We start from the raw sequence: 20,224 nt of genomic DNA, 5'->3' as shown, positions 1-20,224 counted from the left end.
CATTAAAATGTATACAACAATAGTATAAGTAAACGACATATACAGTAGTAATAAACAATAAGACAATAATAATAAAAGTACAAAATAGTAACAACAACAACAAAATATCAATAATAACAAGACAACAAGATATAAATAATAATAATATGAGCATCGGTAACGTAATTTTAATAGTTACAATATTCCACCGATGATTAATAACAATAATACTTTCACAACAATAATACTTGAATCCTCTTTATTTGGTTATGGGATTGATTTAAGTTCTAAAAAAGTGTATCAAATATAATCAATATGATTTAAAACATAGCAACATATATATATAAGTGTGTTATAGAATATAACAAATAAAATATAGGTACAATTTTGGAGTTGGGACTTAAGATTAAGTTTGGAAGACACTTACAAATATTACACACTTAAATTTTACATACAATTTCGGTCCGGTCTGGATCGGTCTGGATCCAAGAGGTGAAACCAAAATCCGGACCGGACCAATCGGTCTTTAAAAAATAAGTCCAACACGGTCCAAATGCATTCAGTTTTTGCGGTTTCGGTCTATTTTGGATCGGTTTTCGATTTTATTGTTGGACCGGTCTGGATTTGAACACCCCTAATTCCACTTCTCTTTGTTGAAAGCAAACCAAAACGTTAGAAACTATTGTTTTCTTTCCTCTTACATTTTCCTCTTTTTCATTCTCTCACTTTTCAACCCAATCAAACATAGTTATATATAATTAATAATGATATATCCTGATAATAAATTAGTTTTACAAATGACAAGCATTATTTTTATATGGTTAATCAAAAACGAATTTTATTAGGAGAGTTATAATACAAGGTTAAATTCAACGAGCATCTATATTATAATATTGAGCACTGAATTTCATGAGAGCAATTCTCCTAGTGTTCTTTCCTCACCTAAACTTAACCCATCTTACATAAGGATGTAATTCATATTAAACATCCCATTAATTAATATTTGTTTAATTGGTATTTTTTTACGGGTATAATAACTAATGTAAATAATTACACATAACCATTATACTAACTAGCATCTATTTGTATTTTTTAAGTGTAATATAAATGATAAATAATGCTATCATACCTGCACGATTTTTCTGTAAAGTCTACTGACCATATAAGTCAATTTTCACTTAAAATTACAATCTTAATGAAAATTTACTTAATTTTTATGAAAATATTGTTATGAAAGATCAAACATACAATAACTACCGTGTTTATACTTTTAAAACATGTGATTCACCAAGTCACACATTTTATTTTAACAAATGAATTAAAATATTTTTATCACATTGTTTATTAATTTTTTAGCATTAATATTATTTTATTATAAGTGTATATAAAACTTGACAAATATGTAGTTTAATTAATGAATCATCTGCTTAATCACTTACCACCATATTAATACATTATTTAATTAATGGTACAATAGTAATAATCCTAATTTTCAAAAGGAAAATATTCTATTTTTTTTTGCTAAAATTTCATACTCACATGAATGTGATATACATTACAATACAATATTTTATTGATTAACGATTGATTTGTAAATTATTTGTGTCATTTTATTGTAGAAAAAATGATTAGTAAGAGAATATAACAACACTCTTTTTGAAATGATGTTTTCCACCAATGCTTAGTTCCATAGTTACTATCAATAACTTCATTTTATGGGTAAAGAATTAATCTATTACATATGTGTGACTAATCAATTAATTTGATAATATATAATTAATTATACAAAAAAAACCTTTTTATCATAATAGTAATACTTAATACATGTCGTTTAAATCTGATTTGTATTTATTATATATAAGAAAACAGAGTCAGCAGTCGAAATTCCAAGATCCACACCATCCCCCATTTTCGCTTTCTCTCTCACAGATGGAGAAAGGCGAGAGCTCTTCCACCACCGAACAAGACTCCTCCGACAACCACAAGCACCCAACGCGACACCACCTAACCCTCCCTTCCGGCCTCACCCCTGACGAGTTCGAAACCCTCAAACCCGCCATCACGGAGCACCACACCTACCTCTCTGGCCCCGGCCAATGCTCCACACTCCTCGCCCAGCGCATCCACGCGCCACCACAAACCGTCTGGTCCGCCGTCCGCCGCTTCGACAAGCCCCACCTTTACAAGCACTTCATCAAATCCTGTTCCGTTAAGGAACCCTTTAACATGACCGTGGGGTGCACCAGGGAAGTTAACGTGATCTCAGGGTTACCGGCTGCTACAAGTACCGAACGCCTCGATATACTAGATGATGACCGACACGTCACGGGTTTCAGCATCATTGGTGGCGAACACCGACTCAGGAATTACCGTTCCGTCACGTCGGTTCACGGGTTCGATCGTGATGGTGAGATCTGGACCGTTGTTCTCGAATCTTATATGGTGGATGTTCCAGAGGGTAATACTGAAGAAGACACGCGTCTCTTTGCTGATACAGTTGTCAAGCTTAATCTCCAGAAGCTAGCTTCTTTAACTGAAGGAATGAACCGTGACGGTAAGTAAGTCATATTTAACCTGAACCGGTAACCTAAACCGCTAAACCCGGTTCAGACCGAAATTTACCACAAAAAATGGATTTTAGAATTTGAAAGAAAGGTTCCCTCGAACTCCGGAGAAAAACGAAATTCGGAGTTTTTTTTCTTTTTGGTTTTGGTGAGATTGTTATTTTTATTTTATATGATTTTATTTCCTGTTTTGTTCATCTCCTTCCACGTTTTTGCAAAGGTCCTCTGTTTTCGTTGTAACAAAAACGTTAATACAATGACGGAGGACATTTCGGTCAATGCAGTTTTTGTACAGAACATGTTGACTTGTGGATGTTGATGGTTGTGTTTCTTTAACAATTCTGTGGATATGCCATTTGCTTCTTCTTTTATTCCTCTCCATTTATATATAATGTTATGCAGATTAATAGATACTCGTTTCTTACAACTAACCATGCTTAATTAGTTTTTAAATGGTTTACATATATGAACATTAGAGAGAGAAAGAAGAATTGATCGTAGGAATGGGCAGTCCCTTTTGCTCTCACAAAGTAAGTGAGATGCGTGCTAGAATAACTTCTTTTTTGTCTTTTCCATTGAATTTGGACATCTTCTTCTTATCTCCTGACGCAACTCTGAGACTGAGAGTTACATTGGATATTTACTAATGTGGTAAGGTAATGGTCTCTTATCTCTTGTATATAAAGATTTACATATAATCAATATATCATATATTATTTATTTATATTTCTTTTTTAAAGAATTAATCATAATTAAAAATGAATAATAGATAATACAATGACAATATGTATATTTACTCATTTTGTTTATAAATCAACTGTTTGGTTACTGAATCATACTTATTATTATGGTGAAGAATGTTGAAAGTGATAAGTAAGGAAATCAAATTTCAATTCGTTGGATAATAGTTACTTTGTATGTGACACACTCACTCCACATTAATTTTAGGAGACATTTTTTATGATGAATTCCATGTGTGGTACATAGTATAGTAAATTGGATATACAAATTACATAAAATGAATCAGAGAATTATGTAAATAATGTTACTATCTATACATGTATTATGTTATAAGGTGAAATTACACTAGAACCTTAATGAGATGGGTTCCTCTTCGCCTACTAATCCCTCCAATATTCAAATATAATAGAATGTATAAAATTTTATATTTTTAATTTACTTAATTAAAAAAAACAAAAAATCTAAATCTTTAAAAAAGTTGATTGTATGTGTCAAAATCTAATCCGATATTCGACTCTCGAGAGTACTCGAGAGAATTGCAATCCAACCATAACAACTTCCCTCCTCTTCTTTTTAAACCCAAACTCTAAGGTTGTCATTGAGAGATTACAAGAATGCATTATGAGCAATGTTAAGAAACATTATGAGCAATGTTAAGAAACCGAACGTGCTCAGTTTTTTGCAAGTAACAGCAGGAATATTTTTATTTTTCTCATTATTGGAAATATTTTGAAAAGTCCCATTTTCAAATTATTGGAATTATTTTAAACAACAACTTATTGTTTTGCTTGTAAGTCTAGGTTAACATCAATGTTCTTATTAATAATTTTCATATCTAAATTGGATACTTTTCATCAAGTATAAAAGTTCCTAACATGATCAATTTACATGGATTCTGAACATTCAGGTCAAACGCCACATGGTAACCTGTGTTTACTAATGATCTAACGGGCACGTGAGGGACAATGATCCTTTATCTTAAGAAAATTTTGTCCTCGTATAACAGATCAATCAAATTTCATAGAATATTAATATATATTATTATAATTTTTATTTTTAATTAAATAAGATTTTTTGATTGGATAAGGATACTAAATAATGACAGGTGATTTCCATCCACTTTGTGTCATCTAATAAGAGATAATATTGGTTGTTTTACAATTTGTATTACTTAGTGTTTGATTGAATAATATATTAAATTTAAATTAGCATTTTATGGTGAATCATAAATGACAGTAACACACAGCGATAACATATTTTATTATATACTCAGCTATATGACCAAGCTATGAAATTCCACGAGGGGTGGTTAAAAGTACGAAAGCAAATGCACATATAAGTAATACCTAATCTCTAGTTGGTGAAAAACAAAGAATTAGCTAACTATATAAAGGTCACAGATATGGAATAATAGACATCATCCGTCTTCAAGATGAAGCCATGGCAAATATGTATCGAAACAATAGTGTGAAGTTGAAATTATAGCTTTATCAATTACAAATATTAAAGCATCCATAATAATGCAAAAGTTGGGATTGTGAACCAAATCAGCATTCGTTCTTATTTTAAGTTTGTGAAGCACATAGCTGATCGTTCTTATTCATTCTTATTTTGGTTTCTGTTGCATCTTAAATTCTGACAAGTGTAAACAAAAGGAGCGGGATTTTCGACGCTCATATCATTTTTTTGTAGCATTACTCTTATGAATGGGGAATAGATATTGTCTACTTTCTGATTTTGCTTTCATGAGAATTACCAAGTAAGTAAATACTAAATATAGCTATTAGCCCCATTAGGTTAGAAGTTTAACATTAAATAAAATAACAAACTCGTAGTAATTAAATTATGCGACTCTCTCACCTAATCGATTAAATTTTTGGGTTGGCTCTACTCATGCGTTTAAATCCTAACACCTCCTTGTAATATTACACTGCAAAATCACTAGTACTATGCAATACCACCAAATACTGAGTAGCCCTATCAAACTCCTCTTGAGAGTTTTTGGTGGCAAATTCGATTAAGTTATGCTTATCCAAAAAAACTTGAGATCAAGTTATCATGTCCTTGTTCTTTGAATGGAGATAAAATTCACAATGAAGATCTGCTATATTTATCCAACATATATTAGCATGTAATTGCTTATATCCAATGTCTTCAATAGCTACATCAACCGAAAGGCATGCAACAATAATGAAAACTAAAACACTGAAGGTAAGTAGAGAAAAGTAATAAACAAACTTTTGTCCAAATCTAGAAACATGTCAATGAAAATAATGAATTATACTTACTTGTTTAATGAATTGACTCAAGCAAACATGAGAGGTTGTAATCGTTTCACAAAAGAATTTATATTTTCAGATCTCTCTTTTGTTGCCATCCTAGTAAAAAAAAGTAATTGCAAAGATAAGTGGGTATCCTAAAAGTGTTTTATCTCATAAAAGCCTATCATATATTTATTATTTTACATGGAGTCATAAAATGATATGTATCAAATAAAAACGTTTATTATTTTGCTATTTATATTTTCAATCAATTGTGACCACTTGATTTCAAACTCTTCCGGAGTATCAAGCTTGTATAATTCATAAAAGCTAGCACACCATTTTGGATATTGGTTACAAAGGAGTACAATGAACCAACTACTAAATTTGTATATGATGTGTCATATGCAAGATGCATGCTTAATTTGCGGCATTATTTCTTCTGCAATAGCTCGCGTCATCCATGGATCTTGGTTAGTCAAAAAAATCTTAGGTCGTTTTTTTATCAACAATACAAATGTCTGTAGAAAAAATATAAAAAGTAAAATAAATGGCAAAAACTAATAGTTAAAACATGATTAATGGGAGACTTTCTTCAACACGAAAACATTTCTCATCACACGCAAGGTACATGATTAATAATTCAGAAAGGAATTATTTGTGTTACAAAAAGAAAATTAAGTATTTGTATGGTTATCTATTTGACTTCTTAAAAATTATACATATGTCTCACAGCTCCCATATATAATTAAATAAAATACACAAGTAAACATGATTAAAAAATAAAGGTATATTTATTTACCTTCATTAACCAAGAAAAGGCACTAGTCCCAACATCTCCAAATTTTCACTACCAATGAAAAAGCTAAAAATGTGTGCCCTAGTTCTCTCTGCATTATATGCAAAATAATACTCAAAATTAAAATTCTCTTCTTTTGCAACTTTACAATATTGCAGAAGTCTAGTAGCATCATTTTTCATTTCATTCTTGCAGATTCTACTAAAGATTGTGAACATCTTTGAGTTAAAAGAAGATATCCATGCTTCACATTATTTTCACACTCCATTACAAGCATGATTTGGCACATCTAAAGCCCTGATTATATTCTTTCAATGAAAGTATACGGTTCTCATCTTCTTTTGTAATGATGCGGTAAGATCTAAGGAAGCGAACATCTTCTTCAAAAAGCAAGTTATGATTATGTTCTGCAACAAACACAATAGCATTCTTCATGAAATACATCAATAGATCTTTTTAGTTTAATCCGCATAAGAGCTTTGCAGTCACATCTTGTTGATGACAATTTTTGGTGGCTGCTTTCATGCTAGATGACAAAAGTCTCGTCTTTTAATTTCTCTTCTTTTCACACTGAGCTTTTTTAATTGAAAATCCATGCAGTTTTGCACACTTTTGATAAAACTAGAAATGCTTAACAAATTGTTAGATCATAGCATCAAAACTGTGAGCTGAATTTTTTCTATTCATATTCAAATCTTGAGAGGCTAATTGTTGCACATGCATCTCTTTCGGGAATGACGGAGGGTAATTATATTGGGGCGATTTTCAAATTTCCAATTTTACTACTATTACATCTTTTATTTATTTGGCTATATATATAATTCTCTCACATACATTTCATATAATATTATCTCTGTGATAAATTTCAAACTTACATATATTATTTCTCTAAAATTAACTCATAATAATATTATCAAAATCTACAAATAACTAAAAAAACTAGTTACTTGCATATTCTAAAATCACTTATTTTAAATTATAAACAAAATAAACCCTAATATAAGCAGAAGTAAAAATTCAGTTAAGGGCAAAGCTCTTCTGTTCTTACTCTTTTTCTTATATAATACCTAAACTCAAAACCTTATTTTAGCTAAAGAAATCAAATTTCTTGCCACTTGAGTAAACAACTTTAATTTATGTATAAAAAGAGGTGTTGATTGTTATGTAATGTTTGGGAGAAATTTTACGCATGTAAGTTTTTTTAAAAGATGATGTTAATTATTAGTTATAAACTCGTCATACCTTTGATACTCACAATATTATATATTTTTGTGATAGATGGGATATAAGAAAACAATAGTGTGTATTTAAACTTTTTTTGGTAATTTACAGTCTTGGACATACATATACGATTTTGTTAATGTGCAGTTTTTTCTCATTGATACCAAAATTCCTCTTGTAGTAAACATAGCACATGAGAATCATTAAACCTCACGACAAGAAAGGTTAAAGAACGCGACTTGGCATGGCCCCTCTTATAATCACCAAATTGGGGTATATGGGTTGATGCAAGTTGCCAACTTGGATACTGACTACTAAGTTGGACAGGGACATGGAATGAATAGAAGCAACAAAGACTAGCTTTAGAGGAGGGAAATGATCAAATGCTTGTGTGTCAAAAGAATATTTTTAGTCCAACTTGAAGAGTTTTCCTTTTTCTTTTCACTTTGGTAGTTCATTATTGGCTCTTTGTTGAGAAAAGTAGTGGCCACAAGCCAATGAAATGAAGATGTTAGTGCCGGAAAAGAAAGTGAGAAGTCCAATCATATTTCATAGCTGTTTGTGGATACCCATCTTTTCCACTCTAATAATATGAGGGGCAAATGTATGTATTGTCACTATATGAGTTTTATATACTGTTATTTCATCATCTAATGTTTATGTTTAGTCATTATTAACTCTTCAATAGAAATAATACAAATAAATGGTAAATGATAAACCGACTATATATAAATATTTAAATTGGCAATGCATAAATATATTATACTTTAGTAATATTATATCAAATATCATTCAGTTATGACACGTAATAGCAGACATCAAATAGAAAAGAAAGAGGTTCTTGTGTTATTGATATTAACAAGAAAATTCCACTCCCAGTGTATGAGCTAAGGAGGACTAGCAACCATTACATCATCCAGATCTGAGTTAAAGGGAAATTAAAGAAGAGAATAGGAAAAGGAAGAAGAAGATATATGAGAAAGAGTTCAGGAGGAAAAGATTACATCAATTTTCACACACCTCATCAAAATCCCTATTATCTTAAATATACCCCCCCCTCCCCCCACGCGGAAGTCTCTTAGCTGAGAGTTAGTTATTATTTCTCTCTTGCCCCTCCTTCTCACCAATGAATCGTCAACCCTTGTAACCGAAATATTCCTTTGCTGCCCCCTTTCCATTACTGTTGCTGCTTCAGCCACGTGTCGGTTGTTATTTCCATTTGAGCTCCTTATAATACCTTCCCCTATAAAAGCAACCTTTTCCTCAAGGTTGAAATTGGGATAGCTCGTTCTAAACTCGTCCAAGGTTTCCCATGTGGCAGTGGCTGTAGTTAACCCGTCCCACTGCACTAACACTTGTGGTACTGCACTTCTGGTGGGTCAGCGGGGCAGTGAGCATACTTGATCATTTGAGGCGGATCTCTAAGGGAGTAATACTCGTACTAAGATGATGTGAGGTGTTATACCAATATTCAGCCCAAGAAAGAGCATTGTACCATTGTTTCGGATGTTGGAAAGTGATGCATCTCATATACATTTCCAAGCATTTGTTTAATGCCTCAGATTTCCCGTCTGATTGTGGATGACAGGTTGTGCTCATGGCCAATGTGGTACCGGATAAGTGGAATAAATGTTGCCAAAATTTTGAGGTGAACACCTTGTCTCTATCTGAGACAATAGACTTAGGAATGCCATGTAACTTGACAATATTTTGGAAGAAAACTTCAGCAACTCTCTTGTTGTCATAGTCAGCCTTGAGGGCAAAGAAATAGCTGTATTTAGTTAGTAGATTAATAACAACCATTATGACCGAGAACCCGTGTGATAGTGGCAAGCCTATGATAAAATCCATGGCAATATCTTCCCAAACTTGTTGTGGTATGGGTAGGGGTTGTAGTAAACCTGCATGGGATTGAGTACAAGACTTCGTTTGTTGGCATACGGCACATTGTTGGATGAATTTGATAATATCAGTCTTCATGTGTTTCTAGAAAAATTGGGCAGCATTTCTCGCCATTGTTCTAGTGATCCTAACATGACAACCGATGGATGAAGAATGATATTCCAACAGAATTTTGGTAATTAAGGGGTTGTCCTGAGGTATGACTAACCAGCCTTTCCAATACAAAAGACCATCTCGAGCCGTATAGTTTGGGTCAGAGTCAGGTTGTTGTTGACATTGCTACAGTAGTGTTGCTAATTCAGTATGTTGCACAATGTGCGGTTTTAGATCCTGCAGAAATTGATGTTGCGGTTCAGACCATGCCATGTATAACATTCTCGAAAGAGCATCGACTTCCATGTTTTCTTTCCCTGGTTTGTATTCGATTTTGAAGTCAAAACCGATGAATTTGTGGAGCTAAGCTTGTTGTTCTAGAGCTTGCAAAGATTGATCAAGTAAGCTTTTGAGACTTTGTTGGTCAGTTCTGATGATGAATCGATGACCCAATAAATAATGTCGAAATTGAGCCAAGGCAACAGTGATGGCCATAAATTCTCTGACATAGGCAGACTGCTTTTGTGCGGAATGACCCAATTTCTTGGAGAAAAAAACAATGGGATGCCCTGCTTGGCTTAGAATGGCACCCATACCCGTGTTGGAAGCATCTGTCTCCAAAATAAACGGTTTGGTGAAATCCGAAAATGCTAAGATTGAGGCTGAAGTTACAGCCTGTTTGAGTGAACAAAAAGCTTATTCAGATAATGCAGTCCATTGAAAGGCATCCTTTTTCAACAAGTTAGTCAAAGGTAGTGCAATGGAAGCTAAGCCTTAATGAACTTTCTATAATAGCCCGTGAGTCCAAGGAAACATCGCAGTTGTTCAAGATTGGAGGGTGTTGGCCAATCCACTACAACTTGTATTTTTTCCTTATCCATAGCTACCCCTGTGCTTGAAACCGTATGGCCCAAATAATCGACTTCCAATTGGCCAAATGAGCATTTGGAAAATTTTACAAACAAGACTTGTTGCTGTAAAGTTGCCAAGACATGTTGTAAATGTTGTAAGTGTATAGCCTAAGAGGGACAATAAATTAAGATGTCATCAAAGAAAAGCAAAACAAAATTTCGAAGAGCATTTTGAAGTACGTTGTTAATTAGACATTGAAATCATGCTGGAGCATTGGAAAGGCCAAAAGGCATGATTATCATTCATAATGTCCTTGTTGAGTGTGAAATGCAGTCTTGTGGCGGTCAGGTGGTTTCTTGAGGATTTGATGGTACCCAGACCGCAAGTCCAGCTTAGAAAAGTACCTAACACCATAAAGTTCATCCAAAAGCTCATCCATTGTGGCTATAGGAAAACTATCTTTGATGGTAAGTGCATTTAGGTCCCGATAATCTGTACAGAACCGCCACGTGCCATCATTTTTCTTTACTAGAATGATGGGAGAGGAAAATAGACATGTGCTTGGTTGAATAATGCCCTGCTTCAACATTTCTTGCACCATTTTTTCGATTTGTTCCTTTTGACTGTGGGGGTATCTATAAGGTCTCACTTTAACTATATGGGCTTCATCAATCAACATAATGGAATGATCTAAATCCCTCATAAGTGGTAAACCCGATGGTTCGTGAAACACAGTGCTAAACTACAATAATAAGTGCCTCAGGTCCGACACCATATCAGAAGGAATCATGTTAGGCAGGTCCAGGGACTGTGCGGCAGACAAGGGGTTGATCATAAACAATTCAGAAATGGCCTTAGTGTGTTGAAAACGTTTGATCTGGTGTAGTTGAGCAGGTTTGGTGTTGTTTCCTGTTGTTTAGTGAGTGTAATAAATTGCCCATCTAAGAATAATTTGAGGCTAGAAGTTGAATAATCTGCCACATAGGGACCCAATGTAGCTAACCAAGGGTAGCCCATTATCAAATCTGCTCCAACAATCAATAATAAGTACACTAGAATTTTGAGAACATGGCCTTGAATCGACACTGCCAAATCTGAAATCATTCCTTCTACTAACATGGTTTGTCCATTGTCAATAAGCACTTTAAAGCGAGGACCCGGTTCAATAGGTAAATACAAGAGGTGGGCAATTCTCGGTTGCAAAAAAATTTCAGATCTGCCCCCATCAATGAGGATTTGCACCGGTAAACCTGAAACTTGACCTATAAAATGCAGAGTACCCATACCTGAAGCTCCTCTCATGGCATTCAGGGATAACTGGTGTTCCGGCTCAGTGTTGTCAGGCTCGGGTTGATCTGTTAAAGGAGGGACAAAATCTGCTGGAGTGATATCATCCAGCTAAAGTAAGAATAAATGTTTGTTGGGGCCTTTATGTTGAAAGGAGAATTTGTCATCACAATAATAGCACAAGCCTTTGTCATGTCGCACTTGCATTTCAGCGGGGCTAATTTTTCAGATTGATGGGGATTTTGGATTGAAGGCGACTCCTGGTATTTCGGGTGGGAAGTAGAGGTGGTAGGGTGTTTTTGGGACTGAGACTATTTGTGGACCCTTGGAAATTAGCATTGCGGGTCTGTAGTGTAGGGAGTGTGGAATGAGATTTGGGTATGGCAAAAGAGTTGTGTGGTTTATTTGAGGAGAATTTGTCCTCAAATAATCTAGCAATAGCAACCGCATGAATGAGAGATGAGGGGTTCTAGGAGATTACCTCTCGTTGTATATCTAATTGCAACCCACTAATGAAACAGTCAATCACGACATCCTGATCCAACCTAGTAACTCTATTTACAAGCGTCGTAAATTCTATGTAGTAAGCATTGAGTGACCCAGTTTGGTGTAGCTTGAATAAGGAGGCGCGAGGACGATCAAAAGATGAGGACCCAAATTCAAGCTCAATAACACGAGTCAAATTGGACCAAGACAAAAATGGTGTGGTCCGTTGAAGCATCTGAAACCACGAAATAACCGATTGACCCATGTGAACTGCGACGATGGTTAAGCGGTCTGGGTCGTGAATCTCATAGTAATCAAAGAACTGATTAGCCTTGAATATCCACTCTAAGGCGTGTGTGCCATCAAATCTGGGAAATTCCAATTTGACATTACGTGTTTGGAATGGGGTCCTCTACGAAGTCTAATGTGCATTACCAGCACTTTGAGAAGAGGAGCATGTTGTATTTACTGTCTGGAGCAAGGCTTGTAACATGGCCTCCATGCGTTGCATTGAAGCTGATGTCTCGGTGATGCTAACACTGTGGTTTGCGACGGTGTCAGTAAGCTGAGCAAGTTGAGGTTGCACCATGGCATACATTGATTCATTGAGCTAAAATAGCAAGGAATCCATTGTTTTCATTCTTGTGTTTTCTACCATGGAGACAATGAAAGTACCAAATTGTTATGACACCTAATAGCAGATTTCAAATAGAAAAGAAACAGGTTGTTGTGTTATTGATATTAACAAGAAAATTTCACTCCCAGTGTATGAACTAAGGAGGATTAGCAACCATTACATTATCTATATCTGAATTAAAGGGAAATTAAAGAAGAGAATAGGAAAAGGAAGAAGAAGATATTTGAGAAAGAGTTCATGAGGAAAAGATTACATATACCCTTTTTCCCTCACGTGGAAGTCCCTTAGTTGAAAGTTAGTTATTCTCCCTCTCTTGCTCCTCCTTCTCACCAATGAATCGTCAGCCCTTGTAACCGAAATATTCCCTCGCTGCCCCCTTTCCATTACTTTTCGTGCTTCAGCCACATATGGGTTGTTATTTCCATATGAGCTCCTTACACCTTCCCTCTTTTCTAATTTGAGCATGATGCGCCACCAAAATGCTCATTCGATTATAAAATAGGATCTTTCGTTTTTTGTGGGGCCTCTCTAAAGTTGAATCATTTTTGTACTGTGCCCACAACTTTGAGAAGGGCCTGACTTATCCGTGTAGCCTAGAACCAGGACCGAGAGACTGCAATTCATGCTTGTTCATAGCTTGGAAATTACTATGCCATCAACTTGATTAGAGCTTTGCATTTAATTGTTTGCCGTATCTTCTTATTAAAAATTAGGCGGAAACTTTTTAAGGTTTTGTTAATATATACCCTATGTTTCCACAATAAAGTTGTTGAGTTGAAACAATAGACTAATGAGTGAATAGATCAATCATAAACACTTGCCAAAACCAAATATAGCTTATGAATTTTAGCTTAGTTAAAGTTAAGTTATTAATGGTGTTTAGTCAAATTGAGCTTAGAAGTTGTTATTGGGTCAAATCAACTATACGGTTGCTCAATTAAGGTGTAGAAACTCAACCAGTATTTGAAGGATAGCTAAAAAGAAATAAATTCGATCAGTTTATAGTTTCAGTTTTATAAAATGAGATTATAAATTGTGAGATTATAATCAATTAAGATTATAATAATTTGATTATGTTTGAATACCTTAGCTAAAAACTAAATATAAACTAATATGTTTTGTTTGGTTAAGGTAGAAAGCTTATTTTACATTACAGAAAGGGATATGAAGTTATTTGTTTATGTTATGATTATTTTGTTTATCTTTTACATTTTTTAAATATACATTTTTTAATATTTATCACCATATATATTTTTACTATAATTTTTTTATTTTTTAATATTGCATAACAAAAGCTAAAAAACATATTAAATAAAATACAATATAAAAATTAATATCAATATTAAAAAACAACATGATATAAAATTAAATAGAAGTTGTTAAACTTGAATTACACAATCAAAATAAATAATACACAAATGTCAAGTTTTATACAAAAATTTTAATAATGTCATCCCTAATTGAATCTCGAACAATACACATGTGCTTAGAAGATGTATTATCTATATGTTCAGCAAGATCATCACTATCATCATTGGTAGGATCATCATCAACATTTAGTATATCGTCATTATGATCATCCACAATCTGATATGCTATTTTGCCTACTAAAATTATGTATTGTCATTATAGCAATAATAACTAGTTGGACCTAAGTAGAATATTTAAATTTGGACATGCAACGTAAAAGTACAAATCTATTCTTCCAAACATTGAATGTTCTTTCTATGGTGTTCCTTAAGCTAGAGTGATGATAGTTGAAGACTTCATTCTGACTATTAAATTCAGTAGCTCACTTGAATTCAAGAAAATGATATCGCTCACATTTATATGGTCCCAAGTTTCTAGGAGTGTTGGATAGCAAGCATCTACCAAATAATATTTACCTGACAAACAATTAAAAATATGAAGAGAAATTAGAAGTCAATAATATTAGTTGGATTACAAAAATTATTAATTAAAATGAAACTATTGAAGGAAATTGATTATCAAACCATTGAGAGGATGTAGAAATTTTAAGTTTATACTCCGGAGTGCTTCATAAAAAATTCTAGCATCATGTGCTCTCCCTTCCCATCATGTGCTCCCATTATTATGTTATAGGGAGTTATGGAGGCAGGTGATGATAGAGAGGAAGGAAAGGAAGAGTTATGAGGAGTAATATAGTTTGGTGGTGATAAAAAAATTAAGGAAAATGAGAATTATGAGCTTGGGTGATGTTGTGAAGAATTATTCTGGTTGATGAAAGAGTAAGAAGGACACTAGAGATAAAATATAATGAGGTAAAATGGGAAGTAAAAAATTGTAAAAAAATAAGCTAACAAACGATAAATCAGCCCATGATTTTAGAGCTTATACTTTTTGCTTAATTTTAAAAAAAAAATATAAGTTTATAATTTCATTTGATTGCCAAACATACATAGTTTATATTTTCAACTTATTTTTTAAAAAATAAGCATAAGCTATAAAAAAAATAAGTTGAACCAAACATACACCAAAGGGCAGCTGAAAAAAAATAAACCAAAATGCTACTTCATATGAAAGATATCTTTCTCCCTAAAAAATGAAATCCACATAGATGGACTATATTGATTTAAATGAAATTTTTTCCTTATTCATATTAACTATAAAATCTTTCTATATATCTATCTACAAAGGATATAATGTTATACATTAACACAAAAATTTGAGAATATAAAAAGTATAAACAATAGTGTTAACCACAGTTTGTTACAACTTTATATAATGTTACGGTTAAATAAAGTTTTGGTTAGTGAACTTTTATTTTTAGTCCATATAAATTTTCTTTACGTATTATAATCCACATATGACATGTTCATACTAATTGTTCAGACGCATCATACCAATTGCTGACATGACCAATATGGTGTTGATACATAATTTTCATGGACAAAAACAAATTTTTGAAACATACAGAAACCTAAAATAAATTCGATAATTTGATTGCAACATGTCTTATCTTGTTTTTGTCCAACTACACTATAATTTTGCAACAATACTATTGGAAGGGATTATTTTTTTGATTTGATTTTGTTTGTAAGCATAGTTTAAGAATATTCATTACTGGACAATAGAAATTGCTGGTTAATCAACTACCTGTCGCAGCTCCAAAATTGAAAGTGTTTTAACATAAATTTGATGCTGAATTATCAAAATTTACAACCTTCATTTTGGAAGATCGGTATGATCAAACCTTGACTATTCAAAGATGACGAATGGCTTGGGCCAAATATGCCTAAACCATAAATGAGGCAGGGCTCTTTCCTATAACTATACTTGAATCACTACACATTTCATACTATAAGTCATGAGTATTTTGTTCAAACTTCAAAGAATTGATTGAGATACATTTATAACCGATAATTATGCAACCAACCTAAATAGTTGACTTGTGTGTGCAAAAATCCAAACCAGATGAAGCATTTTCAGACTATGACCTATATCATCACTATAAAATGGTATAGTTTAAGCAAATGCGGGATTGAGATAACATGCACTATCCCACAACCTGTTTCATTCTAAAAAAATTATTATTAAGTTATTAGATGTTAAAATCAAATAATTGAAGTTGTAATTTCTTGACCATGTGACCTAACCCCTTCAACTAGAACTGCATTTAGGCCAAACCCCATCAATTTAGTAATTGGTGACTAACATCAGAAATATGCACAACTAAAATTGATGTCTACAGAGATGCTGAAGCATCAATGGTAGTTCATAAAACCTACCCAATTTGTCATTGAATGCTATTCATTAAAACCTGTTCAAATTAAAATTTACAAAAATTATAGCAGTCAGTAATATAGGGTACCCTGACATAAAAATTAGCATTTCACACCATAGTAAAAGTTGGCATACCCAATCGACTTAGATTCCATATTCCATGTCCAAAATGCATTTTACATGTTTCTCCATCCAGGTAAAAGTAGAGTTAAAATAATAATTACAAAGCTACTTTTTTCTATGTTAGAATAGTAGAAGAGGATTAAAAACTCAGATTCGTGCATGTAATGGAGGATGACATCGGATGAGAAGAAACAAACAGAGTTGTTGAAGAGCAAAGGTGGAGAAAGGTATAGCAAAAATAGTTAAACCCAGTCCTAGATGAAGTGCATGGATGGTGTAAGGACAGCAACATATCCTAATCAGATAAAATGAAGTCATTAACAACTTACAAGTTTGCGTGTAAGCGGGCATATTATGTGAGGTACATAAGTTATTTAACAACCAAAGGAAGAAGTGGAAAATAAGGGTCTAAGGGATGATCAAAAGTAGATGATTAAATGGCGCTATCCAAGCAAAATCATAATACTAGAATAAATATCCAAATTCTAGTATTACACATCATAGGAAAGAAAACATTCAATTATTGAAGACCTTCCACAGGAAAGATAACATTCAATTAACTATGCACTTTAAGATATAATAATATATTATATTACACAAAAGAACATGACCTAACCTACATCACAAACATTGTCCGTAATCCTACATGACTACTTCCCTTCACGACAAGGATCAGTCTTTCATCTTACAGTTCCTGTCCAGCTGTCCAATTGAGTTGTCTGAACTTCAAAATGTAGCCTAATGTAAAACTTGTCAAAGTAAAAGGATTGCAACCATTATCGTTATCAACAAAAAAGAGAACCAAAGGAATCAGAAGCAAACACTACAAAAAGCCAAAAAGAACTCTTACAACTTGATTGTACATTACATGCCAATGAACAAGACTAAGATTAGTCTAGATAGAAGGAACCACCCTCAATAAGCACAGAATTGAAAGACTAGTGATCTCTCCACCTGGGACTTGGCATGGGGAAAAACCCTGAAGGAGATGATGGAAACATAATGCCTGGAGACTGTGGATGTTGAGGACCAGGACCAAAAATCCCTGATTGTGCAATGGGTGAGAATGGAAAACCAGGTGTAAGGGGAGAAGGAAATTGAATGCCAGGTGACAGCAGCGGATAAGGTGACCGAGGGGATAGCAAATTCATGTAACCAGTTGGAGAAGCCATGAGGAATTGAGAGGTAGGAGAAAGTAAAGGGGGAGGGCCACCTGTTTGTGGGGAAGGAAGATTAGGCATTGAAAGGTGGTTATTAGCATTCATACGTTGAATAGGACCATTAAATCTTGGAGAAGGAAATGCAGGAATGGGAGGATTAGGAAGCAAAGCAGATGAAGGTGGTTGAGGCCGGACATTGCCTGGTACTTGGGATTGAGGGTGTTGTTGTGGATGTGGTTGAGGGTGCTGATGTGGGGGAGGTTGAGGGTGTTGATGTGGGTGTGGTTGAGGGTGAACTTGGTTACCCCAGGGACTTGGTTCATTCATTGAATTTTGAAGGTAACGCATGTAAGCAGAGATGGGTGATTCAGCAGTATTAGCCCATAGATCTCCCGGCGTTAATGGTTGCAAAGGATTAGGAGACAGCTGTCCAAACTGAGCAGGTAGTCTAGGTATGGCATTATTGTAAGGCATTGGGGGAGGGGCTGTGTATACTGGCATTTGCGGGGGCATGTGTGGTCGATTGATAGGTGTTAATGGGGGAGGTCTAATTTTTTGAAGACGCATACTCTGCGGTTTGGGTGGATTGTTTGGAGGTCTAGGTGGATGATCCTGTGAGTGGTGCGAAGGCGATCCAGTAAGCTGCTGAACAATATCCCTGAAATCATTTTTGCTGATGTTGTAAACCTGAGGTTGAGGCTGTTGTCTAGCAGCATTATTACTAAAATTGGGCTGGTGTAAAGGACTCTTCCTTATATTCTTTCCCATTTTGTTCACACCCAAACTATCATTGTTCCTGTTTTTGGAGTTATTCATTTGAAGAAACAAACCCAAAATCACACTTACTCCAAAAATAAATTACCACTTGTTTCTTTCCCTTTCCAGTGAAACAAACCAATTCATGAGATTCCAATGGCACCCAAAAAAATTCAAAATTCAAACTAAAACACCATCAAACTCATGTAACAACCTGAAGAACTTCACAATTATAATATATAAAACCTCAAAAAACCATACTTGAGCTATAATCTAAGCATCCCTGAAGTCAAGCAAACCCTAAACTGAGCAATGAACACCCAGAGTTTCTGATTTGAATATCAATTAGAGCATGACCCTTTATCAGAAATAGAAGCAATATACAGATCAATGCCACCAACAGCACCAAAATTAACCATAGAACCTAGGTAAGAAGCAGAAAACATACCCTTTTTACGAGCTAAATTCAAATCCAAGAAAACCGAATCAGCCTCATAAAATCCCCCAAAATCTTTTACCAGCAGATCGAAAATCCAAATCCAAGACGGAACAATAAAACGAGAAAATGGAATTTTCTCAGGGTTCGTTCGAAAACGGAAACAAATAAAAAAGGGTAATAGGAAAGGGGGATTGAGAAAATTTGAACTTGAATTGGAGGGACTATGAGTTATTGGAAGAAAATAGAAAAGGGTATGTGAAAAAAGTGAAACTTGGATATGGTTCGAGAGAGGAGAAAGAAAGAGAAGGAGCGTAGAAAACCCTAAGATGGGGAAGAGAAAAGAAGAGAGAAGAAACAAGTTGGGGTAAAGTGGTCAATGTGTGGGAATGAGAAGAGAAAGGCTTCAAGTTGTGTTCCCTTTTGTTTTTATTTGTTTAGGGCTTGGCGGTAGGATTATTCCATTGAGGTGCAGAGTATTAAATATTCATTTAGATGCTCCAAGTTTTTTGTGAGTATTGATAAATCTATTAACAATGTAATAAAAAAAACTCCTTCATGCCACATGTCACTCTCTCTTTTCCTCATGCCACATGTTATTTTATCCTTACATTTTTTCCTTCATGCCACATGTCACCTCCTCCTCACGTATTTTTCTTCCTACTTTTTATATATTATATATTTTATATGCTAATAATAATTTAATATTAATTAGTGATTGGTTCATGTCGCTACCCCACTAAAATTGAGTGTTTACAACATCTATGTTTTGTTATGTTAAAAAGTAATAGTCATTGTTTTTTTCTTCATGTCACATGTCACCTCCTCCTCACATTTTTTCCTTCCTTCTTTTTATATATTTTATATGTTAATAATAATTTAATACTAATTGTAGAAAATTCAAATTAAAAATTATCAATTTATTTTTCTTATGTGCTTAAACATGCAAATACACAAGTAAGATGTATATTCTTAATAATATGAATGTATGAGTAATATGTGCGTTTTAACTATGCGAATACATGAGTAACATGTGTTTTCTTAGTAATGCGAATGTACGGGTAACATGTGTGTTTTTAGCCATGCGAATGCACGGGTCCATGTATTTAATTACTATCATTATATTATTTAATTAAAAGATAACAATGGTATATATATTCATGAAAAATATATGTATTTTAAT

At 33.8% G+C, this 20,224-nt stretch overlaps 2 protein-coding genes across 3 annotated transcripts; one reads left to right on the top strand and one right to left on the bottom strand.

Annotated features, from left to right (window-relative positions):
• On the top strand, nucleotides 1,841-2,914 carry LOC109330453 (abscisic acid receptor PYR1-like). The gene has a single exon (XM_019564624.1). It carries the CDS (start codon nucleotides 1,909-1,911, stop codon nucleotides 2,539-2,541), a length of 633 nt encoding a protein of 210 aa, XP_019420169.1. The 5' UTR covers nucleotides 1,841-1,908; the 3' UTR covers nucleotides 2,542-2,914.
• Nucleotides 17,139-19,212, bottom strand: LOC109331685 (protein HAIKU1-like). 2 transcript variants are annotated; one of them, XM_019566341.1, is made up of 2 exons: nucleotides 18,125-19,212; nucleotides 17,139-18,070 (listed from the first exon to the last, which is right to left on the bottom strand). In XM_019566341.1, exons 1-2 carry the CDS (start codon nucleotides 18,663-18,665, stop codon nucleotides 17,628-17,630), a joined length of 984 nt encoding a protein of 327 aa, XP_019421886.1. In that variant the 5' UTR covers nucleotides 18,666-19,212; the 3' UTR covers nucleotides 17,139-17,627. The 2 variants fall into 2 exon arrangements, with proteins under 2 accessions (XP_019421886.1, XP_019421885.1); XM_019566340.1 differs by having other exon boundaries at nucleotides 17,139-19,212.

This window comes from Lupinus angustifolius, chromosome LG17 (assembly GCF_001865875.1).
Source record: "Lupinus angustifolius cultivar Tanjil chromosome LG17, LupAngTanjil_v1.0, whole genome shotgun sequence".
Classification (NCBI taxonomy): Eukaryota; Viridiplantae; Streptophyta; class Magnoliopsida; order Fabales; family Fabaceae; genus Lupinus; species Lupinus angustifolius.
This window is presented reverse-complemented; position numbering and strand designations above follow the sequence as displayed.